This window comes from Equus caballus, chromosome 14, assembly GCF_041296265.1.
Source record: "Equus caballus isolate H_3958 breed thoroughbred chromosome 14, TB-T2T, whole genome shotgun sequence".
In the NCBI taxonomy this organism is placed as follows: Eukaryota; Metazoa; Chordata; class Mammalia; order Perissodactyla; family Equidae; genus Equus; species Equus caballus.
This window is the reverse complement of record NC_091697.1, coordinates 54,134,966-54,162,140: the sequence shown is the minus strand read 5'-3', so window position 1 is coordinate 54,162,140 and position 27,175 is coordinate 54,134,966. Positions and strand designations below refer to the sequence as shown.

The 27,175-nt window shown below is 36.5% G+C and overlaps 1 protein-coding gene across 50 annotated transcripts in view; it reads right to left on the bottom strand.

Moving 5' to 3' along the window:
* FAM13B (family with sequence similarity 13 member B) overlaps positions 1-27,175 on the bottom strand; it is a 115,438-nt gene that overhangs the window by 28,269 nt on the left and 59,994 nt on the right. For 39 of the 50 annotated variants that reach the window (XM_070234255.1, XM_070234234.1, XM_070234249.1 and 36 more), the window contains 4 exons: positions 26,120-26,161; positions 25,285-25,440; positions 23,393-23,525; positions 152-216 (listed from right to left, as the gene is read on the bottom strand). In XM_070234255.1, coding sequence (XP_070090356.1) covers positions 152-216; positions 23,393-23,525; positions 25,285-25,440; positions 26,120-26,161 — 396 coding nt within the window. The remainder of the gene's footprint in view (positions 1-151; positions 217-23,392; positions 23,526-25,284; positions 25,441-26,119; positions 26,162-27,175) is intronic. The other 11 variants (XM_070234253.1, XM_070234242.1, XM_023617637.2 and 8 more) reach the window with 1 other exon arrangement.

Here is a 27,175-nt window from a genome sequence, read left to right as displayed (position 1 = left end):
TGCTTACCATTAAAACAAGAATCTTGGTTTTTTAGATTATCTAAAATGTATGTTGTAAAGGATAGATTCATCTAAAAATTTCATCCCAAAATTCGTAAGGGACTCCAATTCTCAAAATGATTAATTAACAACAACAGGAGAAAATGCTTACCTCTCAAGATAGCCATCTTCACTATCACCGTGGTCACTGCATGGCTCTAACAGTATACCTACAGACTGACAAAAAGAAGCACTGTATTAATGGAGCTCACAACACTCATAAATGAGAGGAAGTTATCAATCTAAATTAGGATATTCAATTACAAGTTAGTCAAATACTCATCCTTAACTACTATTTATAATAAATAGTCTATACGTGTTGGCATCTCTTTTTACAGAGTAATTTATCTTCCTCAAAACCCGAGTCGTGTGTGTGTGTATGTGTGTGTGTGTGTGTGTGTGTGTGTGTGTGTGTGTATAATGGGGACCCTGCATTTCTCGCTACCCTATTAGATAAAAGGTACTGCTACTACTATCACATTCCTTTTCCTTCTTTAGAATTCTTTCCTCCAAAGATGATGGTCTTGTGGTCCCACTAGCTAACTGCTGCTGCCTTTTCTCCTCAGCTGCAAAACGTGTAAGTTGGTAACTTCCTACCAAGGTAACAGAGGAGTCATGTAGTTCACCAGATTCCTCTATTACATATATTTGAAAAAACAATTATGAACTTCAGGAAATATGAGAATGCTCCCCCATTTTCCAATGGGCTTAGTGACACCATCCCATCTCTATTCCTCCTTAAAATAAATACCTAACAAATCTAAAAGAAACGTCCTGTGCATTAGTACAAACTATGTAAACTTTTTAATGTTTTTGATGATTACCTCTGAAATCAACAAAAGGTTTGATTCTTCTTAGACTCTTCTTAAGAAACTACCACTTGTCCAGTTTTGTTTAGTATGAAAGACAGTCCATAATTATCTGAAAAAAGCTACTAAAGTATTTTTCCCTTTCAAACTATGTATCTCTGTGAGGCTAAATTTTCTTCAGACTCTTAAAACAAAAGAACTTATAGCAAAAGATTGAATGTAGAAGCACTTATGAGAATCTAGCTGACTTCTATTAAGTCAGACAGGCATTAAAAATATTCAGAAACATGTAAAACAAGGCCACTCCTCAAAATAACATTTTTCGAAAGTAGCTGCTTTTTGACAGAAATACAAGGGAAAGGAAACAATAGAAATACAGAACTGGGAAACAAAAGACAAAAAGGCAATATTAAGCCCTCATATATCAATAATCACTCTAAATGAAAACGGACTGAATTCACCAATCGAAAGACACAGAGTGGCAGATGAATTAAAAAGCAGACCCAACAATATGGCTGCCTCCAGGAAACACATCTCAGCTCTAAAGACAAATATAGGTTCAGAGTGAAGGATGGAAGGTGATACTCCAGGCAAATGGCAAGCAAAAGAAAGCAGGTTTAGTCACACTTATATCAGACAAAGCAGACTTTACAATAAAAAAGATAATGAGAGACAAAGATGGGCATTATATAATGATAAAAGGGACATTCCACCAAGAAGACATACACTTATTAATATATATGCACCTAACACAGGAGCCCCAAAGTATATAAGCAAAGATTAACAGACCTAAAGGAAGAAAGTGACAGAAAACAACAGTAGTAAGGGACTTTAACACTCCACTGATGTCAATGAATAGGTCATTCAGACAAAAAGTCAACAAGGAAACAGTGGCCTTAAATGAAACACTAAACCAGATGGACTTAACAGATACATATAGAACATGCCATCCAAAAACAGCAGAATACACATTCTTCTCAAGCGCACATAGAACATTCTCAAAGATAGACCATATGTTGGGAAACAAGGCAAGCCTCAATAAACTTAAGAAAACTGAAATCATATAAAGCATCTTTTCAGATCACAATGCTACAAAACTAGAAATCAACTATAAGAAAAAAGCTGGGAAAGTCACAAATATGTGGACACCAAACAACATGCTCCTGAACAACCAGTGGATCAATGGATAAATCAAACACCTAGAGACAAATGAAAATGAAAACAACACACCAAAATTTACAGGATGTAGCAAAAGCAATACTAAGAAGGAAATTTACAACAACACAGGCCTACCTCAACAAACAAGAAAAATCTCAAATAAACAAGCTTACCCTATACCTAAAAGAATTAGAAAGAGAAGAACAAACAAAGCCAAAAGTCAGTAGAAGGAAGGAAATAATAAAAATCAGAGCAGAAATAAATGAAATAAAGACTAAAAAAATAACAGAAAAGATCAATGAAACTAAGAGCTGGTTCTTTGAGAAGATAAACAAAATTCACAAACTCTTATCCAGACTCACTAAGAAAAAAAGAGAGAAGACTCAAATAAAATTAGAAATGAAAAAGGAGAAATTACAATGGCCATCACAGAAATACAAAGGATTATAAGAGAATACTATGAAAAGCTAAATGCCTACAAACTGGATAACCTAGAAGAAATGGATAAATTCTTAGAAACATACAACCTCTCAAAACTGAATCAAGAAGAAACAGAGAATCTGAATAGACCAATCACAAGAGATTGAAACAGTAGTCAAAAACCTCCCAAAAAACAAAAGTCCAGGACCAGATGGCTTCTCCGGCAAATTCTACCAAACACTCAAAGAAGATTTAATTCCTATCCTTCTCAAACTATTCCAAAAAATTGAAGAGGACAGGACACTTCCTAACTCATTTTCTGAGGCCAACATACCCTGTTACCAAAACCAGACAAGAACAAGACAAAAAGGAAAATTACAGGCCAATATTGCTGATGAATATAGATGCAAAAATCCTCAACAAAATATTGGCAAATCGAATAATAAAACAATACATTAAAAGAATCATACACCATGATCAAGTGGGATTTATTCCAGGGATGATGGTTCAACATCTGCCAATCACTGTGATACACCACATTAACAAAATGAAGAATAAAAATCACATGATCATCTCAATAGATGCAGGAAAAGCATTTGATAAGATTAAACATCCATTTTTAATAAAAACTCTCAATAAAATGGGTACAGAAGGAAAGTACTTCAACATAATAAAGGCCCTATATGACAAAGCCACAGCCAACATCATATTCAACAATGAAAAACTGAAAGCCATTCCTCTGAGAACAGGAACAAGACAAGGATGTTCACTCTCGCCGCTCTTATTCAACAAAGTACTGGAAGTTTTAGCCAGAGGAATTAGGAAAAAAAAAAAAAGAAAGAAAAGGGATCCAAATTGGAAAGGAAGAAGTGAAACTCTCATTATTTGTAGAAGACATGATTCTATACATAGGAAACCCTAAAGAATCCACCAAAAACCTATTAGAAATAATCAACAAATACAGTAAAGCTGCAGGATACAAAATCAACACACAAAAATTAGTTGCATTTCTATACACCAATAACGAACTAGCAGAAAGAGAAGTCAAGAATAGAATCCCATTTACAATCGCAACAAAAAAGAATAAAATACCTAGGAATAAACTTAACCAAGGAGGTGAAAGACCTATACACTGAAAACTATAAAACTCTAACACATTACCAAAAGAAATCAAAGAAAACATAAAGCAATGGAAAGATATTCCATGCTCATGGACTGGAAGAATAAACATAGTTAAAATGTCCCTATTACCTAAAGCAATCTACAGATCAGTGCAATCCCAATGATATTCTTCACAGAAATAGAACAAAGAATCCTAAAATATATATAGAACAACAAAAGACCCTCAATAAACAAACCGATCCTGAGAAAAAAGAAGGAAGTTGGAGGTATCACACTCCCTGAATTCAAATTATAGTACAAAGCTACAGTAATCAAAACAGCATGGTACTGGCACCAAAACAGACACATAGACCAATGGAACAGAATTGAGAGCCCAGAAATAAAACCACACATCTATGGACAGCTAATCTTTGACAAAGGAGCCAAGAACATACAACGGAGAAAGGAAAGTCTTTTCAATAAATGGTCTTGGGAAAACTGGATGGCCACATGCAAAAGAATGAAAGCAAACCGTTACCTTACTCCATACACAAAAAATGAACTCAAAATGAATTAAGGACTTGAATTTAAGACCTGAAACCATAAAACTCTCCGAAAAAAATATAGGTAGTACACTCTTTGACATGGGTCTTAGTATCTTTTTGAATACCATGTCTACTCAGGCAAGGGAAACAAAAAAAATAAACAAATGGGACTCCATCAGATTAAAAGGCTTCTGCAGAGCAAAGGAAACCATCAACAAAATGAAAAGACAATCCACCAACTGGGAGAAAATACTTGCAAATCATATATCCGATAAGGGGTTAATTTCCAAAATATATAAAGCTAAAGAGCTCACACAACTCAACAACCAAAAAGTGAACAATCCAATCAAAAAATGGGCAGAGGATATGAACAGACATTTTTCCAAAGAAGACATACAGATGGCCAATAGGCACATGCAAAGATGTTCAATATCATTAATTATTAGGGAAATTAAATTAAAACTACAATGAGATACCACCTCATACCCATAAGAATGGCCATAATTAACAAAAGAAGACATAACAAATGTTGAAGAGGATGTGGAGAAAAGGGAACCCTCAGACACTGCTGATGGGAATGCAAACTGGTGCAGCCACTATAGAAAACAGCATGAAGACTACTCAAAAAGCTAAAAATAGAAATACCATATTAATCCAGCTATCCGACTACTGGGTATTTATCCAAAGAATATGAAATCAACAACTCAAAAAGATTTATGCCCCACTATATTCATCACAACATCTATTCACAATAGCCAAGATGTGGAAGCAACTCAAGTGCCCACCAATGGATGAATGGATAAAGAAGATGTGGTGTGTGTATATATAGATATATACATACATACATACATATACACACAATGGAATACCTCTCAGCCATAAAAAAAAAAGACAAAATCATGCCATTTGCAACAACATGGATGGGCCCTGAGGGTACTATGCTAAGTGAAGTAAGTCAGACAGAGTAAGACAAATACTGCATGATTTCACTCATACATAGAAGATAAACACATAGTTAAGGAGAACAGATTAGTGGTTACTAGAGGAAAAGGGAGTGGGGGGAGGGCAAAAGGGGTAAAGGGGCACATGTGTAGGGTGACAGATAAAAACTAGACACTGGTGAACACAACACAATCTATATAGAAACTGAAATATAATAATGTACACCTGAAATTTACATAATGTTAAAAGCCAATATGACCTCAACAAAATAAAGAAAAGAAATATAGAGTTGAGAACACTTTGAAAAAAATAGCTGCTTTTTACTAAGGAAAAAAGCAATCTTATTTATGTTATGTTGAGTGAGCTTACTGTGATATTTAAGTGAATTCAAAAGCATTTTTTAATTTCTCAGTTTTAATTTCTAATATGGCAAAAATTTATATGCAAACCAAAGCTTTTGCGGATCCTGAATAATTTTTAAGAGTATAAAGACCCAAAGCGTGAGAACCACTGACCTAGAAATCAGACTTCAGCAATCTTTATGCTCTGGAATATAGCTTTACGTTCTTAAATATGAAGGCCTCTGAGCATATGAAATAATCATTACCCAGATCCAATATTTAAAATCAGTGTTGATATTTTACACAAAGAATCAAATTCAAGCCCCAGCTCTACTTTCCTCATCACAAATAGAATAACAATCATTTACTTGCCCTTCTTACACTGAATCAAAAGAAATAGCTTACAAGAAAAACTATAAAGCTCTATTATAAAAGCATAGTATTAGCTCACCAACTCTTTCACCTGTGGTTTTTTTTAGTATGAAATAACTGAAACAAAGTATAAAGACTGATATAACTAATACCCTCCAGCCAGATTTAGCAATAGAATTCTTAAACAAATAGTGAAAAGCAGTAAACAGAAAGGCACTTGGAGGCAATATAAAAGATGCAGTGCAGAAGTAAAAGCTGACAGCCCAGCAGTGAAGACGGCAGATGAAATGTGGAGTCAGGTACAGACTTTTGCTCTATATTATGCCCCAGTACAATGACATATAACAGTTATTAGAGTCAGGTTAGAATATGGCCAGATTTCAATGTAACAAACATGTAAATATATAATACTTTCTTTAGAAATTTAAATGTTTCATTACTTGAAGAAATTTTACTTCCTCAGAATTTATACTAGAAAAAAACACTCATTTCTTCGTATATGGGTAGAGAAGAGCTTGTTTTTTAAAAACTGTCAACTAGAAAAATAGCCCATACTTTCTCCTCTCCCTTCTTCAGAAACATCAGGGTCCTCAAAAGGAGGTCAAAGCACTGTGGTCTCAAGTCAGGCAAGCAAGAGAGCTCTGGTGGTGGTGGTGGCAGCAGAAGTGGGAGCAGCAGCAGGAGCAGCACAATCATACTGCCAATGTCTATGGGGCGGTCAGGAGCTAATTAAAGCCTAATGGGCATTTCCAGTAATTTCTCTGGTCTCCACCTATTCCTTAGCCATCCATAATTGGTGTTTCCACATTGCTTAGTTCTACATCTTCCCATCCCCACCCAACTAATTTTGCTCAAGCATGCTAATTACTTCCTTTAAATAGGCTAAATATCCCCACTCCATTCTGCACATTTTATTTGCTTAGCAAACCCCTACTAAATAATATATTAAATACTTCAATCTAGCCCAGTTTCTTCCATTGACTTAATGTGGTCAAAACTGATAAGGTCTCCAGAGCAAAGTAAACCATCAACAAAACGAAAAGGCAACCTATGAAATGGGAGAAAAATATTAGCAAATTATATATCTGAGAAGGGGTTAATATCCAAATACATAAAGACCTCATACAATCCAATAGCAAAAAACAATCTAATTAAAGAACAGGCACAGGATCTGAACAGACATTTTTCTAAAGAAGATATACAGATAGTCAATGGGTACATGAAAAGATGTTCAACATCACTAATCATCAAGGAAATGCAAATCGAAACAATGACATATCACCTCACATGTGTCAGAATGGCTCTCGTCAAAAAGACAAGACCTAACAGATGTTGGCAAGGGTGTGGAGAAAGGGAACACTTGAATACCATTGGTGGGAATGTAAATTGGTGCAGCCACTATGGAAAACAGTATGGAGATTCCTCAAAATATTAATAGAACTACCATATGATTACCAGTAATTCCACTTCTGGGAATTTATCTGAAGGAAAAAAAACCCCGAACTTGAAAAGATATATGACTTCTTTACAATATTCTAGCCCAAGGGTCAGCAAACTATAGCCAAATCCAGCCCGCTGCCATGTTTCTCATGGTCAGTAAGCTAAGAATTGTTTTTACCATTTTTAAATGGTTGGGAGGGGGGAAAATCAAAACAAAAATAATATTTTATGACTTAAAAATTGTAGGAAATTCAAATTTCAGTGTCCATAAGTAAAGTTCTTTTAAATTGAGTTCATGGTAGTTTACATCATTGTGAAATTTCAGTTGTACATTATTTCTTGTCTGTCACCACATAAGTGCTCCCCTTCACCTCCTGTGCCCATCCCCCAGCCCCCTTTCCCCTGGTAACCACTGACTCTTTGTCCATGTGTTTGTTTATACTTCACATATGAGTGAAATCATCTGGTGTTTGTCTTCCTCAGTCTGGCTTATTTTGCTTAGCATAATTCCCTCCAGGTCTATCCATGTTGTTGCAAATGGGATGATTTTGTCTTTTTTATGGCTGAGTAGTATTCCATTGTGTATATATGCCACATCTTCTTATCCAGTCATCAGTCGATGGGCACTTGGATTGTTTCCATGCCCTGGCTATTGTGAACAGTGCTGCAATGAACATAGGGGTATATATATTACTTTGGATTGTTGTTTTTAAGTTGTTTGGGTAGATACTCGGTAATGGGATAGCTGGGTCGCATGGTAGTTCTATTTTTAGTTTTTTGAGGAATCTCCATACTGTTTTCCATAGTGGCTGCACCACTTTCTAGTCCCACCAGCAGTGTATGAGGATTTCCTTTTCCCCACACCCTCTCCATTTGTTATTTTTAGTCTTAGTGCTTATAGCTGTTTTAACAGGTCTAAGATGGTATCTTAGTATAGTTTTGATTTGCATTTCCCTGATGATTAGTGATGTTGAACATCTTTTCATGTGTTTATTGGCCATCTGTATATCTTCTTTGGAAAAATGTCTGTTCATATCCTCTGCCCATTTTTTGATCGGGCTGTTTGTTTTTCTGCTGTTCAGTTGTGTGAGTTCCTTATATATTATGGAGATTAACCCCTTATCAGATATATGAATTGCAAATATTTTCTCCCAATTGGTGGGTTGTCTTTTTGCTTCAATCCTAGTTTCTTTTGCCTTGCAGAAGCTCTTTATCCTGATGAAGTCTCACTTTTTTATTTTTTCTTTTGTTTCCCTTGTCTGAAAAGTCATGGTATGCGAAAAGATCCTTCTAAGTTCAATATCAAAGAGTATACTACCTATATTATCTTTCAGGAGTTTTATGGTTTCAAGACTTATCTTCAAGTCTTTGATCCATTTTGAGTTTATTTTTGTGTATGGCGTGAGATAATGGTCTACCTTCATTCTTTTGCATGTGGCTGTCCAGTCTGCCCAACACCATTTATTGAAGAAACTGTCTTTTCTCCATTGTATGTTCTTGGCATCTTTGTCGAAGCTTAGCTGTCCGTAGATGTGCGGTTTTATTCCTGGGCTTTCAGTTCTGTTCCATTGATCTGTGTGCCTGTTTTTATACAAGTACCATGCTGTTTTGATCACTATGGCTTTGTAGTACATTTTGAAGTCAGGGATTGTGATGCCTCAAGCTTTGTTCTTTTTTCTCAGGATTGCTTTAGCAAATCGGGGTCTTTGGTCGCCCCATATGAATTTTAGGATTCTTTGCTCTACTTCCGTGAAGAATGTCATTGGGATCCTGATTGGGACTGCACTGAATCTGTAGATTGCTTTGGGTAGTATGGACATTTTAACTATGTTTATTCTTCCAATCTGTGTGCATGGAATCTCTTTCCATCTTTGTCATTATCTATTTCTTTCAGTAATGTCTTACAGTTTTCATTGTGTAAGTCCTTCACCTCCTTGGTTAAATTTATTCCTAGGTACTTTATTCTTTTTGTTACCATTGTAAATGGAATTGTATTCTTGAGATCTCTTTCTGTAAGTTTGTTCTTAGAGTACAGAAATGCAACTGATTTTTTGTAGGTTAATTTTGTACCCCCAACTTTGCTGTAGTTGTTATTTCTAATAGTTTTCTGATGAATTCTTTGGGGTTTTCTATATATAAGATCATGTCATCTGCAAACAGTGAGACTTTTACTTCTTCACTACCTATTTGGATTCCTTTTATTCTTTTCTCTTGCCTAATTGCCCTGGCCAAAACCTCCCGTACTATGTTGAATAAGAGTGGTGATAGTGGGCATCCTTGTCTTGTTCCTGTTCTCAGAGGGATGGTGTTCAGTTTTTCCCCATTAAATATGATGTTGGCTGTGGGTTTGTCACATACGGCCTTTATTATCTTGAGGTAATTTCCTTCTATCCCCATTTTGTTAACAGTTTTTATCACAAATGGTTGTTGGATCTTGTCAAATGCTTTCTCTGCATCTACTGAGATGATCATGTGGTTTTTTATTCCTCATTTTGTTAATGTGGTGTATCACATTGATTTGCGGATGTTGAACCATCCCTGTGTCCCTGGTGTAAATCCCACTTGGACACGATGTATGGTCTTTTTGATGTATTGCTGTACTCGGTTTGCCAATATTTGGTTGAGGATTTTTGCATCTATGTTCATCAGGGACATTGGCCTGTAGTTGTCCTTTTTTGTGTTGTCCTTGTCAGGCTTTGGTATCAGAGTGATGCTGGCTTCATAGAATGTGTTAGGAAGCATTCCCTAATTTTTTGGAATAGCTTGAGGAGGACAGGTATTAAGTCCTCTCCAAAAGCTTAGTAGAATTCCCCAGGGAAGCCATCTGGTCCTAGGCTTTTATTCTTTGGGATGCTTTTGATTGCTGTTTCAATCTCTTTACTTGTGATTGGCCTATTCAGATTATCTGTTTCTTCTTGATTCAGCTTTGGGAGGTTGTAAGAATTTCAGAATTTATCCATTTCCTCTAGATTGTCCATTTTGTTGGCATATAGTTTTTCATAGTATTCTCTTATAACCCATTTTTCTGTGGTATCTGTTGTTATTTCTCCTCTTTTGTTTCTAATTTTATTTATCTGAGCTTTTTCTCTTTTTTTCTTAGTGAGTCTGGCTAAGGGTTTGTCAATTTTATTTACCTTCTCAAAGAACCAGTTCTTTGTTTCATTGATACTGTCTACTGCCTTTTTGTTTCAATAGCATTTATTTCTGCTCTGATTTTTATTATTTTTCTCCTTCTGCTAACTTTGGGTTTTGTTTGTTCTTCTTCTAATTCAGTTAGGTGCAATTTGAGATTGCTTATTTGGGATTTTTCTTGTTTGTTAAGGTGAGCCTGTATTGCAATGAATTTCCTTCAATATGGCTTTGGCTGCATCCGAGTTGGTATGATATGTGTTCATTTTCATTTGTCTCCAGATATTGTTTGATTTCTCCTTGAATTTCTTCAGTGATCCATTGGTTGTTCAATAGCATGTCGTTTAGTCTCCACATCCTTGTCCCTTTCTCAGCTTTTTTCTTGCAATTAATTTCTAGCTTCATAGGATTGTGATCGGAAAAAGATGATTGTTATTATTTCAATTTCTTAAATTTATTGAAGCTTGCCTTGTTTCCCAACATATGGTCTATCCTTGAGACTGTTCCATGCGCACTTGAGAAGAATGTGTATTCTGCTGTGTTGGATGGAGTGTTCTATATATATCTATTAAGTACAACTGGTCTAGCTTTTCATTTAATTCCACTGTTTCATTGTTGATTTTCTGTCTGGATGATCTATCCATTGATGTGAGTGGAGTGTTGAGGTCCCCTACTATTATTGTGTTATTATTAATATCTCCTTTCAGGTTTGTTAACAGTTGCTTTATGTATTTCGGTGCTCCTGTGTTGGGTGCATTGACATTTATAAGTGTTATGTCTTCTTGATGGAGTGTCTCTTTGATCATTATATACTGCCCCTGTTTGTCTCTCTTTACCTGTCTTATCTTGAAGTCTACTTTGTCTGACATTAAGTATTGCAACACCTGCTTTCTTTTGTTTGCCATCAGCTTGGAGTACTGTTTTCCATCCCTTCACTCTGAGCCTGTGTTTGTTGTTGGAGCTGAGATGTGTTTCCTGGAGGCAGCATGTTGTTGGGTCCTGTTCTTTAACCCATCTCACCACTCTGTGTCTTTTTACTGGAGAAGTCAACACATTTACATTTAGGTTGATTACTGATATTTGCAGGCTTAATGCTACCATTTTATCACTCATTTTCCGGTTCTCCTGCATTTCCTTTGTTTCTCGTCCTGTGTATTTTGGTATACCAATTGAATTATGTAGTTTTTTATGGTGGGGTTCTTAGTTTTCTCCTTATTTATTATTTGTGTCTCTGCTCTGCTTTTTTGTTTAGTGGTTACCATGAGGTTTGTATGCAAAATCTCGTAGATAAGATAGTCTGTTTTCTGATGGCCTCTTATTTCCTTAAACCAATTCAGTCCCCTTTCTCTTCCCCTCCTAAGTTGTTTTTCTCACATCTTACTCCATCTTGTGTTGTCAGATTGTGGTTAAAATGACAAGATTATCTTTGTTTTTGGTGTTTTCCTTCCCTTTATCTTTAATGCTATACTTGAGTATTTTCTAACCTGTTGTGATTCTGTCTACCTATTTATCTCCTTAGCCATACTTTGTAATCCCTTTTTCCCTTTTTTTTCCTAAAGATTTTATTTTTTTCCTTTTTCTCCCCAAAGCTCCCCAGTACATAGTTGTATATTCTTCGTTGTGGGTCCTTCTAGTTGTGGCATGTGGGACACTGCCTCAGCGTGGTTTGATGAGCAGTGCCATGTCTGTGCCCAGGATTCGAACCAACGAAACACTGGGCCGCCTGCAGTGGAGTGCGAGAACCTAACCACTCGACCACGGGGCCAGCCCCCGCTTTTTCCCCTTTTTTTTTCCCCATGTATGAGGGGCCTTCTTGAGGATTTCATTGGAGGGGGCGTCCTCGCAGTAATAAATTCCCTTAGCTTTTGTTTGTCTGGGAAAGTTTTCATTTATCCAACACATCTAAAGGTTATTTTCACTGGATAGAGTATTCTTGGCTGAAAGTTTTTGTCCTTCAAAGATTTGAATACGTCATTCCATTCTCTCCTAGCCTGTAAGGTTTCTGCAGAGAAATCCACTGAAAGCCTGATAGGGGTTCCTTTGTTGGTTATTTTCTTCTGCCTTCTTGCCCTTAGTAGTCTTTCTTTGTCATTCACTTTTGCCAGTTACATTACTATATGCCTTGACAAAGATCTTTTTACACTGACATATTTAGGAGATCTGGTATCCTCTTCCACACGGATTTCCATCTCCTTCCCTGGGTTTGGGAAGTTCTCTGCTATTATATCTGGGAACAAGCTTCCTGCTCCCTTCTCCTTCTTGAATACCTATAATTCTTATGTTGCATTTCCTAATTGAGTCGGATACTTCTTGGAGACTTTCTTCATTTCTTTTTAGTCTTAGTTCTCTCTCTTCCTCTATCTGGAGCATTTCAACCTGTCTATCTTCAATTATGCTGATACACTCCTCAATGGTGTCTGCTCGAGCGTTCAAGGAATCCATATTTTGTTTTATTTCTTACACTGTGTCTTTCATCTCTAATATTTCTGATTGATTCTTTATAGTTTCAATCTTCTTCGTGAAGTAGCTCCTGAACTCGTTGAATTATTTCTCTACATTCTCTTTTAACTCGTTGAGTTTTTTGATGATAGCTATTTTGAACTATTTGTCACATAGATTATATATTTGTGTGTTCTCAGAACTGATTTCTGGGTACTTGTCATTTTCTCTCTGGTCTGGAGATTTAATATAATGCTTGATATTGCTAGAGAGCATGGCTCTGCTTTTAGGCATCCTGGTATTATTTGGTCGCAGTTACCACCTGTTGCCACTGGGTGGGGGCGGTCAAGAGCTGCGTATTCTGAGCCCTCTGCCTTCTGCCAAGATGCCAGGTGCTGGAGCATGTGCAGGGCAGGTGGGAGGAGGGGTGCTTTCTCCTGCACGCTCTTGGGGTTTTCTCGCTCTGCTCCCGCTATCTGCTCTCCTGAGGTGTTGGTTTGATGAGGTCATCTCCTGCGAAAGCTTTCACTTCGGTAGAGGGCTTCCCTCTAGGCTGCAAGGGCCCTTAGGGATCCTTGATGTTCCTGCCAATGAACAGCCCCTCTCCTTCCCTCTCGGAGGGCTCTCACTGTCCCAGATCACAGTCTTTAGAGGAGGGATCAAAGTTTCCGCTTACCCACCTCCTGTGAGGGGGGCTCCAGCCTCTCCACCCTCTGTCATATGGCTGCATGGGTCTCTCAGACCTTTTTTGTGTTGTGTGGATGTCCTCTGTTGGAGTATGAATGTCTTTGTCGTTGTATGATGGAAGGGAGAGATTACCAGAAAAGCTCACTCCGCCATGATGCTGAGGTCACCCATAAGTAAAGGGTTTTTTTATGCTTTCATGCTACAACAGCACTGTTAAATAGTTATGACAGACTGTAAGGCTCACAAAGCCTAAAATATTTACCATCCAGCCCTTCAGGGAAAAGTTTGCTGACACCTACTCTAACCAGCCTTACAAATTCTCTGGACTCTACTTACTTTCTATCTAAGTCACCTGAATCATGCCACGTCACCTATCTTTTCCAACTCATATTCCCCTCTTCTGGCAACTTTTTCACTTTGCTCACTTCTACTGAACCAGCTTTAAGGCCTCATTTCAAGTTTCCAACCCACTGAACTTGTACTCTGCACCTCTGGCCAACTATTTCAAAACTTTTTTATCAATACTCTTACCAATGTGGAACAAGTTAATGGTCAGCTTTATGTCCTCTAGGCAACTACTACAAGATACTGTCACATACGTAAGCTTGCTTGAGTTGGCTCACTATAAACATGCCATCAAACTTCAGCTAGACGTCTACTGTTATTCAAGTACTACTGACTCACTTCTACTTGATCTCTGATCTACTTGATTTCTCTCCATGGAGGCTCTTATAAAACTTTACCAGGTTCATCAAACCCCAAACCCTATTCCTATCTCCTCATCCTCTGCAGATGAGGCATTTCACTTTAAAGTGGTCAAAAACATCTGGAATAAGTCCCCCAAACTCCTCCCACTTCAAAAATATTCTCTATCTCTTCAATTAAGGATTAAAAGCAGCTTTTCCTATGTAGCATCAGTCACTCAATCTATGTCCTGAATCATCTTGCCTCCATTAATTATCCTGTTTTACTGACATTTTCCTCTCTCTCCCTATTAGTGACTGATTCCCATCCAACATCCTCAAATTTCCTTCCTTCCTACAGAAAGAAAAACACAGAAAAAACAATGCAAAAACTTCTCCACACTAGACTGCCTCAATTGTTCTTTTATTTTCAATGCAAAATTTGTCCAAAAGGCACTTTGCTGCTTCTACCTACTCATTTGATACTCATTCCCCAACCCTTAATATCTGTCTTCTTCCTTGAAATCCACTATCCTACCAAAGTTCCTCTTGCTTTATGAGTAAGTTGCATCACCAAATCCAATGAATTTTAATAGAAATTAATTTTAAATTACTTGATTAAAAATGAACAGAAAGTCAGAAACTTAAATTTCAGAGTATATGGAAAAACGTAAAATCACCCACAATCCTATCAGCCAAAGATGGCCAGTGTAAATATTCTGCCACATTTCCTTTGATTATGTGTCAATATTACACAAATTGGGACTGCATTAGTTCTACTATCCAATCCACACTTGGATTTTTCAATATAACTTTATATCATGACTATTCCTCAGGCCTTTAAAACATAATTTTTGATGCCTCAACAATATCCCATTATATGGATATACCATGATTTATTTGACCATCTCCCAGTTAATGAAAATTTTTACTGGTTGCCATTTTTTCTACTGCAAATAAACCCTTAATAAGAACTCTAGGAGACAAATCTTTGCATATATCTCTGATTTGTGTGTACTTTCTTAGGATGTAATCCTAGATTTTGAAATTTCTAAGTAAAAGTTTTTAATGTCTTTTGTTCTTATTGTCAACATGATTTTAAGAAAGTCTGTAGTGGTTTATACTCCTAACGTCTGTGTATTAGACTGCCTATCTCACCTTACCCTCTGCAGCATTAAATATACTATTCCTGGGTATTTTTTATTTTTTTGTTCAATGGTGATGCAAAGGGGCAAAAAAACCAAACACTAATTAGACTTTTAACCTCATTAGCAAGCAAATAAAAATTTAACTTACTCTTGTTATTTTATTTCTGCACATTTGCCTCCCATCCCTTCTTTTTCTTTTAACTATTTTGACAGAATTTCAGACTTAGAAAAAAACCCACTCTTTTTGACATTACCAACTTCTATGGCCATGGCTACTTTCTCTTCTACAGCCCTAGAATATAGATGTTCCCCAAGGCTTCTCTCAATCCCCTTTTTTTCTCTTGTTCAAATCACTTCTTCGGCAATTCCATTCATTCACAGGTAAAAGAGCACCCACCACCAGGCAAAGAACAAGACCCAAATTTTTGTTTCTTACCCACCTTGATATCCTAGTGATGCAAAACCAACCTCTTTTCCACCTTCCTAGCATCCTTCTTACCCAAGTTTACAGCTAAATCACCTGTGGAATTTTCTTTATCCTCCATTCTTTTCCTAGTGCCTGTAGTTCAGACCTTTCATTAAGATCTCACTAAACCTAGTACAAAAACCTACTGACTGTTATACCTACATCTTAATCTTCCCTACAGTCTATTTTCTATATTTCTAATGCAACAGCCTTCTTCCTAAAATACAGATCTGGTTATACATTCCCTTTGCTTCAAAGTCTTCTTTAAGTTCCTTCTATTAAGAAAATTTACAATTCTTAAGATAGTGTTTCAGCCTTTACACATAAACCAAATCTGGTAAAGTTTCCAGAATTATCTTTCACAACATACCCTCCCATAATACCCTGAACACTATGTCTAGCACTATTTCACTAACATGCAACATTTCCCTGTAATTTTTACTCGTACTGTTCTTTTAGTCTCTTTCACAAATCCCTAACAAAATTGAACCCACTCTAAAAGGCCAAATTCAAAACTGTCTCCTTCCAAGAAGCCTTCCATAATTTCCCTGGCCAGAAGTTCTTTCCTCTCTTCTGTAAAACTATAGTACTTCATTTCTACCTCTAACTGCATTAGTTATATTCTGTATTATACACTGTACATTTATAATCTAGATTATCAAGTCAATGAAAACCTAAATCTGGTGTTTTTCTGTTTATATTTCCAAGTAACCAGGTATTACACATTACATTCATTAAGTAAACATATGCTGAACTGAAGTGACTTATTCAAACAACAAGAAAATCAGTCTGCATCTTAGCTGGCCTTCTTTTCAAGGTCAAGAAGCCGTCATCCACAAAGTTTTCCTAAAACCAATTTTAAAAAGAATTAATTCCAGAACACAATAGAATTAAACTAGGAACAAGTAACAGAAAGATAACTAGAAAATCCAAAAATAAGTGGAGATTAAACAACACACCTCTAAACAGCACATGGGTCAAAGAATAAATCTCAAGAGAAATTTAAAAATATTTTGAACTAAATGAAAATGAAAACACAACTTTCCAAAAGTTGTGGGATGCCTGAAGCGATGCTTAGAGGGAGATTATAGCACTGAATGCACACATTAGAAAAGAATAAAGATCTAAAATCAATAATCTAAGTTTCCATCTCAAGAAACTAGAAAAAGAAGAGCAAATTAAATCCAAAGAGATGAAAAGAAACAATAAGAATTAGAGCAGAAATCAATGAAACTGAAAATAGGAAATCAATAGAGAAAATCAGCAAAATCCAAAGCTGGTTCTTTGAAAAGATCAATAAATTTGATAAGCCTCTAGCCAAGCTAGCTAAGAAGTAGTGAGAAAGGACACAAATCACTAATATAAGAAATGAAAGAGGAGACATCACTACAGATCCCAGGGACATTAAAAGAATAATAAAGGAATACTAGGAACAACTCTATGCCCACAAATTTGATAACGTAGATGAAATGGACCAATTCCTTGAAAGACACAATCTGTAAAAGCTCACACGAGAATCAGATAATCTGAATAGGCACATATTATTAAATAACTTCAATCAATAGTTAATAACATTCCAAAACAGAAAGCACCAGGCCCAGATGGGTTCACTGGTGAATTCTACCAAACATTTAAAAAAGAAATATCAATTCTCTACAATCTCTTTCAGAGGATAGAAGCAGAGAGAATACTTCCTAACTCATTCTATGAGGCCAGCATTCCCCTAATCCCAAAACCAGACAAAGACATTACAAGAAAACGACAGACCAATATCTCTCATGAACATAGATGCAAAAATCCTCAACAAAATTTTAGCTAACTGAATCCAAAACAGTATAAAAAGAATTATATACAAGTATGCAAGGCTGGTTCGACATTTGAAAATCAATTAATATAATCCATCATCAACAGACTAAAAAATAATCACACAATCTTCTCAATAAACGCAGAAAAAGCATTTGACAAACCATTTAACACCCATTCATGACAAAAACTCTTAGTAAGCTAGAAACAGAGGGGAACCTTTTCAGCTTGATAAAGACTGTCTACAAAAAAACCCTACAGCTATCATATTTAATGGTGAGAAACTTGAACCTGTCCCACTTTCCCACTTGAAGCCTTGTAAGATGAAATAGAAAGCAAGTATGTCTCCTTCTCTCCACTCCTTTTCTATACTGTATTAGAAGTCCTTGCTAATGCAATAAAGCAAGAGAAGGAAATACAACACATACAGATTGGAAAGGAAGACATAAAACATCTTTTTTCACATATGATATTGATTGTCTATGTAGAAAATATGAAAGAATAGACGCCAAAAACCCCTGGAATTACAAAGTGATTATAGCAAGAGTGCAGTATACAAGGTTAATAAACAAAAGTCAATTGCCTTCCTATATACCAACAATGAAAAAGTGGATTTTAAAATTAAAAACACACCATTTACATTAGTATGCAAAAAAATGAAATATTTGGCTATAAGTCTAACAAATAGATGTACATGAGGAAAACTACAGAACTCTGATGAACAAAATGAAAGAACTAAACAGATGGAGAGATATTCCATGTTCACAGACAGGAAGATTCCATATTGTCAAGACATCAGTTCTTCCCAATTTGATGTACAGACTCAATGCAACCTCAATTAAAATTCCAGCAAGTTGTTTATGGATATCAATAAACTGATTCTAAAGTTTATATGGGGAGGCAAAAGACCCAGAATAGCCAATACAATATTGAAGGAGAAGAACAAAGTTGGAGATGGATGCTACCTGACATCAAAAATTACTATAAAGTGATAGTAATCAGACAGTGCAGTACTGACAAAAAACTAGACAAAAAGATCAACCAAACAGAAGAGAGAGCCCAGAAATAGTCCTCCACAAATACAGTCAACTGATCTTTGACAAAGGAGCAAAGGCAATACAATTGAACAAAGACAGTCTCTTCAACAAATGGTGCTGATAACAACTAGACATCCACATGCAAAAGAATCCATCTGGACACAGACCTTAAACCTTTCACAAAATTTAATTCAAAATGGATCACAGACCTAAATGTAAACCATGAAACTATAAAACTCCTAGAATATAACATAGAAAAAAACCTAGATGATTTCAGGTATGGTGATGCCTTTTCAGATACACTGCCAAAGATAAGCCATGAAAGAAAGAACTGATAAACTGGACTTCATTAAAAGTAAAAACTTCTGGTCGGCAAAATTCATTATCAAGAGAATCAGAAGACAAGCCACAGATTGGGAGAAAATATTTACAAAGGACACATCTGATAAAGGACTGTTATACAAAATATACAAGGAACTTTTAAAATTCAACAATAAAAAAACAAACAACCCAATTTAAAAATGGGCCAAAGACCTTAACAGACACCCCACCAAAGATAAACATCCTTGCATATGAAAGGGAAAATAAGCATATGAAAAGACACTCCACATCACATATCAGGGAAATGCAAATTACAACAAGATACTACTACATACCTACGAGAACTGCCAAAATCCAGAACACTGACACCACCAAATGCTGACAAGCTTACATAGCAATAGGATCACTCATACACTGATGGTGGGAATGCAAAAGGGTACAGCCATTTTGGAAGACAGTTGGCAGTTTCTTACAAAACTCGTGCCATATGATCTACCCATTATGCTCCTTGGTATTTACCCAAAGGAGTTAAAAATTTACATCTACGCAAAAACCTGCACACATATGTTTATACCAGCATTATTCGGAACTGCCAAAACTTGGAAGCAACCAAGATGTCCTTCAGTAGGGTAAATGAATAAATAATCTGTGGTACATCCAGACAATGAAATAGCATTCAGCACTGAAAAGAAATGAGCTACCAAGCCATGAAAAAACATGGAGGAACCTTAAATGCATATTACTAAGTGAATGAAGCCAATCTGAAAAGGCTATACTATATGACATCCCAACTATATGATATTCTGGAAAAGGCAAAACTATGAAGACAATGACAAGATCAGTGGTTGCTAGGGGTGCCTGCCAGCAGTGGAGCAAACAGGCAGAGCACGGAGGATTTTTAGGGCAGTCAAAAAACTTGGTATGATATTATAATGATGAACATATGTCATTAATACATTTATCCAAAGCCATGAAATGCACATGAGTTTACTAAGGTAAACTAAACTCTAAGTGATTATATATCAATGTAGGTTCATTCCTGGTAAAAAAAATGTACCATTCTGGTGAGTGATGTTGATAATGGAAGAGCCTATGCATGAGCAGGGGCAGTGAGCATATAGGAAATCTCTGTACCTCCCTCTTAACTTTGTTGTAAACTTAAAACTGTTCTAAAAAATAATGTCTTAAAAAAAAAGGTTTCCAGGTTTCTTAACAAAGTAAATGATATATCAATTTCATTCAACAAATTTACTGAGTTGCCTACTATGTGCCAGGTGCTATTCATTGGTCATATATTCCACAAATAAAATACCTACTATGTGTTCTAGCTAATGGGGATGCAATAATAAACAAAACAGATGAAAACCTCAGCCTCCATGAAGTTTAGAGTTTAATGGTGGGAGACAGACAATAAACTAATAATTTAAAAGATATGTGCAATGGTGATATCACTATCAAAGGGGAAGAGGCAGGGAAGGACAGAAAGTTCAAGGACTGAATGGAGGTGGGTCAGCGGGAGAGCCTGCTAATACACACAGAGTCATGAGAAGACTTGGCCTCACTAAGAAGGTAAAGTTGAGGAAAGATTTGTGGGATCAGATGAGGAAATAACAATGGGGATATCTGGGCAAATAGCAATCAAGACAGAACCTTAAGATTAAGCTGTCTCAACCATAACTGTCTATCAGTCAGTGTTTCCATAGTGCCTATTGCTATATTTTTATACCTAGATGGCACTGGAAGGTTCTGAGAAGAGAATTGACATTATGTAATCTTCCTTGTTTTTCTAACTTTAAAAATTTTTTCTTTTTTTGCTGAGGAAGATTTGCCCTAAGCTAACATCCATTGCCAATCTTCCTCTTCTTTTTCACTTGAGGAAGATTAGCCCAGAGGTAACATTTGTGTCAGTCTTCCTCTGTTTTGTATGTGAGTCACTGCCACAGCATGACTGACGAACAGTGTAGGTCCACGCCCAGGATCCAAACCCACAAACCTGGGCCACCAAAGTGAACACACTGAACTTAACCACTACGTCATGGGGCTGGCCCCATGATTTTCATTTTAAAAGGATCACTCTGGCTGCTGCGCTGAGAATAGGCCACAGGGAGACAAACATGAAACCAGTTAAGAGGCTACACTAATCTAGGTGAAATGATGTTGGCTTAGACCTGTGTAGTGGCAATGGAAACAGTAAAAAGTGGTCAGACTCTAGACAAACTTTGAAGGTATAACCAACAGGACTTCGTAAAGGACTGGATATGCAATGAGAAAGAAAGCAAAGATAACCCAAGGCTTTTTGGTCTGTGCTTACAGAAGGAGAAACTGCCCTTTACTGAGATTTTAAAGAAAAAAGGAACAGCAAATATGTTGACAAGATTACAAGTTCCTAGGGCCGGCCTGGTGGCGCAGCAGTTAGGTTCGCACGTTCCACTTCTCGGCGGCCAGGGGTTTGCCAGTTCGGACCCCGGGTGCGGACATGGCACCACTTGGCACGTCATGCTGTGGTAGGCACGCCACATATAAAGTAGAGGAAGATGGGTATGGATGTTAGCTCAGGGCCAGTCTTCCTCAGCAAAAAGAGTAGGATTGGCAGTAGTTAGCTCAGGGATAATCTTCCTCAAAAAAAAAAAAAAGATTACAAGTTCAGTTTGGTGCATGTTAAATTTAAGATGCTTATAAGATATTCAAGCAGAAATGTTGAATGTAACAGCTAGATATAGGAATCTAAAGTTCAAGAGAGGGGCCAGCCCGGTGGCACAGCAGTTAGGTTCACACATTCTGCTTCGGCGGCCCAGGGTTCACCAGTTCAGATTCCGGGTGCAGACCTACGCACTGCTTGTCAAGCCATGCTGTGGCAGGCGTCCCACATATAAAGTAGAGGAAGTTGGGCATGGATATTAGCTCAGCAAAAACAGGAGGATTGGCGGCAAATGTTAGCTCAGGGCTAGTCTTCCTCAAAAGGAAAAAAAGAAAGAAGAAAAAAATTTTAAAAATAAAATAAAGTTTAAGAGAGAGGTCTGGACTAGAGAGATAAATTTTGGAACTTTTAGCATATAGTTGTTATTTAAAACCATTAGAATAAATGAGATTACCAAGGGAGTGAATGAAAATAAGATGATCTGAAAACTGGACCCAGGCCACGCCAAATTTCAGAGCTTCAGAACAAGAAAAGCAACCAGCAAAGGGAAAGAGCAGTCAGCCAAGTAGGAAAAAAAACCAAGAGGAGCGAGATATCCTGAAAGCCAAGTGAAGAAAATTTATCAAGGCAGTGGGAGTAATTAATTGAATCAAATTGTGTTCTTTGGTCAGGTAAAATGTGCAATAGGCATCACTGGTGGCTTGCAAGAGCAGTTTAAGAGGAATGGTAGGGGCAAAAGGTTGCCTGGAGTGGGTCCAAGAGAGAATGAAGAATTAAAGAAAACAGATACAGACGATTCATTCAGGTAATTTTATTATAAAGGGAGGCAGAGAAATAGAGGTGTAGCTAGAGTGGGATGAAGGGTCAAGAGAGAGTTTTTACCCCAAAGATGGGAGAAAAAGCAGTATAAATATTTTACATTAATGGGAATGATCCAGTAGAGGCAGCAAACGGTAACCCAGGAAAGGGCAAGGAGACCACTACAGAAGCAAGAACCATGAAGAGATGAAAAAGGATTAACTAATATACCAGTGGAAGCAATAGCATTAACACACAATATCCAAGTCCAGTGAAAGTAACAGCAGCAGCTTAACTTCTGTGAAACGTTTTCTAGTTTATAAAATAATTCTATACTTTTACTTCTTTTGATATTCATTATAATCCTCTAACATAGGAATTACCCCCAACTTACTTACAAAAAAACAAAGAGCAGCTCAGAGTTGGCCAAAGTCACATCGCTATTACGAGGCAAAGCCAGAATACAAATCTCAGTCGGCATGACTCTAAGTTCCTGATTATACCTACTTTAGCTTATAGTTTAGAATGAAAACATGCTAAAGAAAGATACTTAATGGATAAGGAAGTTTATTTTTAAAAGTGTTATCAAAACTGAACTTGGAAACATGTCTTAGAAAATGCTGCTTTGTACATTTATTGAAATGATTTTTAAAAGAATGTTACTATTAACAATTGTGACAGTGAAAATAATTTAGTTATTTTTAAAACGATGTTCATGGATTTTCTCTAATTATGAAAAGATCCCATGTTCTTCAAAAGAAAATCTAGGAAATATACAAAAGCTTTTAAAAAGGACAAAATTCAATCATAATACCACGAACAAACTCAAGTGACATTGTAATTTGTTTCTTTCCATAAAAATATTTTAAAATAACATATTTTATACCTACTTCTCACCCAATGGTGGTTCTTGACCTCTCCTAAGAAAAAGTATGTTCTTTTGACTTATAACCAAGACAAATATATGTGTCAGCAAGTATACTGAACTATGGCTTCTGGTGTCAAAGGAACACATGGACAATCACTTGTACATCTAGCACATCTAACAGAGAATTTTTAATCTTTGCATTTCTTACCTGGTCATTTTCTTCATCTTCAAATACAAAATCTTGCTGCATAACGTCATTGTCTAAGTTAGTGCTAGCCACAGGTTCTGAATAGTCTCTGTTACTTTCACTGGCATTAAGAATATCATCAGCAATATCAACCCTAGTAATAAAAATTTAAAAATCAGATAAGGCCAAATGTTGAATATGTAATACCTTTAAAATAAATATCAATCAATAATGATTTGAAACTTTTACTTGTTAAAGAAAATGTGCCCTTTTCATAAAAACCCACACTTTTCTTTATCTTGCCAAGGTAGATTATTAAATGTGCTGAGTTTACTTTTGTCTTTCCATGGGATGTTGTGAGTAATCTACCTGTTTGTTAACCCCTTTGAAAGTTTTCAAAAGCAAAGAATGGCTTTAAAGATAACTTATGTGCCAAAATAATGATTTCACAAATGCACACTCTCAGTCATAATAATGACCTGTCTGTTCTGATTAAAATACAAGTCTAGCACTAGGCACCACAGTGTCCAACACTTTACCAAGTACTACAAGAATACCTTCCTACTGCAGGTTTTCCCACCTTACATAATTTAGAATATGCAAAACACTGCAGGGTTTTCTTTACAAAGATAACACTACTACTAATAGAAAGAGTTATTTCCCCAGTGATAAAAATAAGAATATTGTCTGAGCATGGGCATTGGTTTTCAGGATCTCTAGCTAAGCTAAGGACAAACTCCAAGGAATCTGCTTATATTATATCCTTTGAAACATTTTCCCACTACTTCCAATTTTTAGATACCATTTTTTTCCTTCATATTCAGCCCAAATATTCCCTATAGATCCAGTTGAATGAGTTCTAATCATGCGTTCAAAGCACAGAAACGAGGGCCATCACAGAGCTGCACGGGCTGGTGATGCCATCCATGCAGAATACCTGGTACACCTGCAGCTGCACAATATGGTATTCCTAAAATAAACATATTCCCAACCATTGGTTTTCATATCTGTTCATTTTTTCAGCTTCATCTCATATTTAATAACTATTCCAGTATACTAGATATATTTGGCTTTTAAAAAATCTAATTCTTAAAAAAAAAAAATCACTCGACTCAATCATTTGTTTTTTTACCTTCCTATAAATCCTCCAAATTCGGGTACATCTTTCCCATCTGTGCCCAAAATAAAAACTGATCAATGAAAACTATGAAATCATTGCTTGTGGTCTCAGAGGAAGGCACACATATATCCTAAAGTGCAGGGCTTGAGGTAACAGGAAAGGAGAGGAGGCTTTTGTCCATTTAAAAGTAAAGAGTCAGATGAAGAGTAGAGTAATATCACACATCATAACAGTACAGAGAGGTACTTTTAACTTATACAAATTCAACTTTTAACAGCTAACCTAAAAAAAGCATGTAGGGAGGGCACAGGCTGGTGGCAAGGGATAACAATTCAAATAGCAAAGGATGATTCTGCTCACCATTTCACTCAATGACCACATGCACTAGGAGTGATGTCAATCTGCTGCCCCTGTACCTATCTGTCTAGATCACCACATGTCTCTCATGGCATGACCATCTGTTGCACAGAGCACAGGTCTAACTTTTTTTTTAAGTTATTTTTCATACAACATAGTCCCTAAAGGTAAGCTCACCACTTCATCTGGTGTTCAGGGAGGAAACCCTGGCTGTGTTGGACTTAACGTCTACTACTTTAATGGAAGATTTATGAGACTTTCAATGTTAAATAAGTCTATGCAAATTATATACAAGTATATACAAAGTCACTTTTCACAGTGACTTTCAGAAATCCCCAAGTGAGACTCAATTATTTAAATAAGAATATAGTTTTTCAAAGAAAACAATTTTACAACTCCTAACAAATAACGGTAAAATTTTTTTAAAGTTTCTTACTGGTTATTAGATCCTTCCCCATCAGAATTAACACTTCCTGCTTCATTATTACACACCAGACTTTGCTGTTGTAAATTCTTAAGATCATGATCTATGCTGCTCTGCAGATCAAAAAGGTGCTGTTCCACAGCTGCTCTAATTGTTCTTTCTAAAATGCTACAAAACAGAAAACATTTTAGTGAGAAGCAATCACCCTAACTGGGTATTTGGCCACATAAACACAAATGTTAAAACCTACAACCAGTGAAACAAATTAATATGGTATTTAAATGGGTACGGTAGAGTGTAGAAAGAAATACATACAAGGAATACATGATACTGGCTTAAAATTTAAAATGAAATTTGCCCAAATTGGTATTACACAAATCAATCATGTCACCACTACTACTGAGGTGGGAAGGATCAGTTGTCCCAATAACTCATTCCTCAGTGCTATACAGACAGCCATTTAAAAAGACTTGTCAATGCTACGTTTATAAAGCAACTTACCAACATTCAGCTAAATAAAAGAAACTGTAAGTATACTATCTATATTTTTTACATGAAGTCTACATGCTAAAACTTAATTTAAAAAAAAGCTCTAATGACATTTTTCAATCATTTCAAAGGAACAAAAAAAATCATCTGAGGAAAGCTCATCTTTATTTTGTGCATTAGTGCAACATGTTCCTTCTCCATTTGTTCCTACTGCAGTACATAAAATACGAACTAGTTTAACTGTCTTAAGTGCAATCCTTCCTCAAAGTAAGCACAACAAATACATGATTTTAATTTCTAATGTTTAGTAATACTTTTTAAAAATTTTATAATTATCTTCTATAAGTATACTACTTACTCTGCAGAGGCTGGTAAGATGCTGATAGGAGATATATGGGCACTGTAATCAGAGAAAGTAATTAGCTATAAAATTTTCCAATACTAAATGACTACAAAACGTGCTGAAAACTGCCACATTTGCACTATCTTGACATAACCAGGAGAGCATGTACTAAGCTTTATGTTCATCTCTAGCAGAGTATGATTCTAATTCTCTAAAGAAATCATTTTTCACACAAAAAGATCCTTAAATATACATTGCGTGTGTGTGTGTGTGTGTGTGTGTGTGTGTGTGTGTGTGTGTGTAGCCAACTACTTCACTTAGAGGTCACTTGGAGAAACACCAACCTATCCCAAGGCTGAAGGAAAAGAACCTGACTACTGACTGGCCCAACAAAAGCATCCCATTTAGGATAGTATGAAGGAAGGCCTCAGTGCTAGCCTGTACTCCTTGCCAGAAGTAATAGCATATGCTACTACTCTGAGAATGTTCTCAAGCTACAAAAAGAAAAGGCAAAATGGATACGAAAATTCAGACCACCTCATTCACTGTGGCAGTAATAGACTCTCCTCAGCAAATTTTGCACTATACTATCTACTCATAGTTATAAAAATATAGATAATAGCCTCCTTTTTTTTTTTTTTGAGGAAGATTAGCCCTGAGCTAACATCCACTGCCAATTCTCTTCTTTTTGCTGAGGAAGATTGGCCCTGAGCTAACATCTGTACCCATCTTCCTGTAGTTTATATGTGAGACGCCTGCCACAGTATGGCTTGATGAGTGATACGTAGGTCTGTATCCAGGATCTGAACCAGTGAACCCCAGGCCGCTGCAGCAGAGCGTGCAAACTTAACTGCTACGCCACCAGGCCAGCCCTAATAACAGCCTCATTTTCACCACAGTTATCAAAAGTGCAACTTAAACACACAATGAAATGTGGATACCACTAAAATGCTTAAAATTAAAGTGTTGGTGAGGAAGTGAAGCAACTAGGACTTTCACACAATGCTGGTAGGAATACAAAACATTCCAACCACTTTGGAAACCAGTTTGGCAGTTTCTTATAAAACTTAC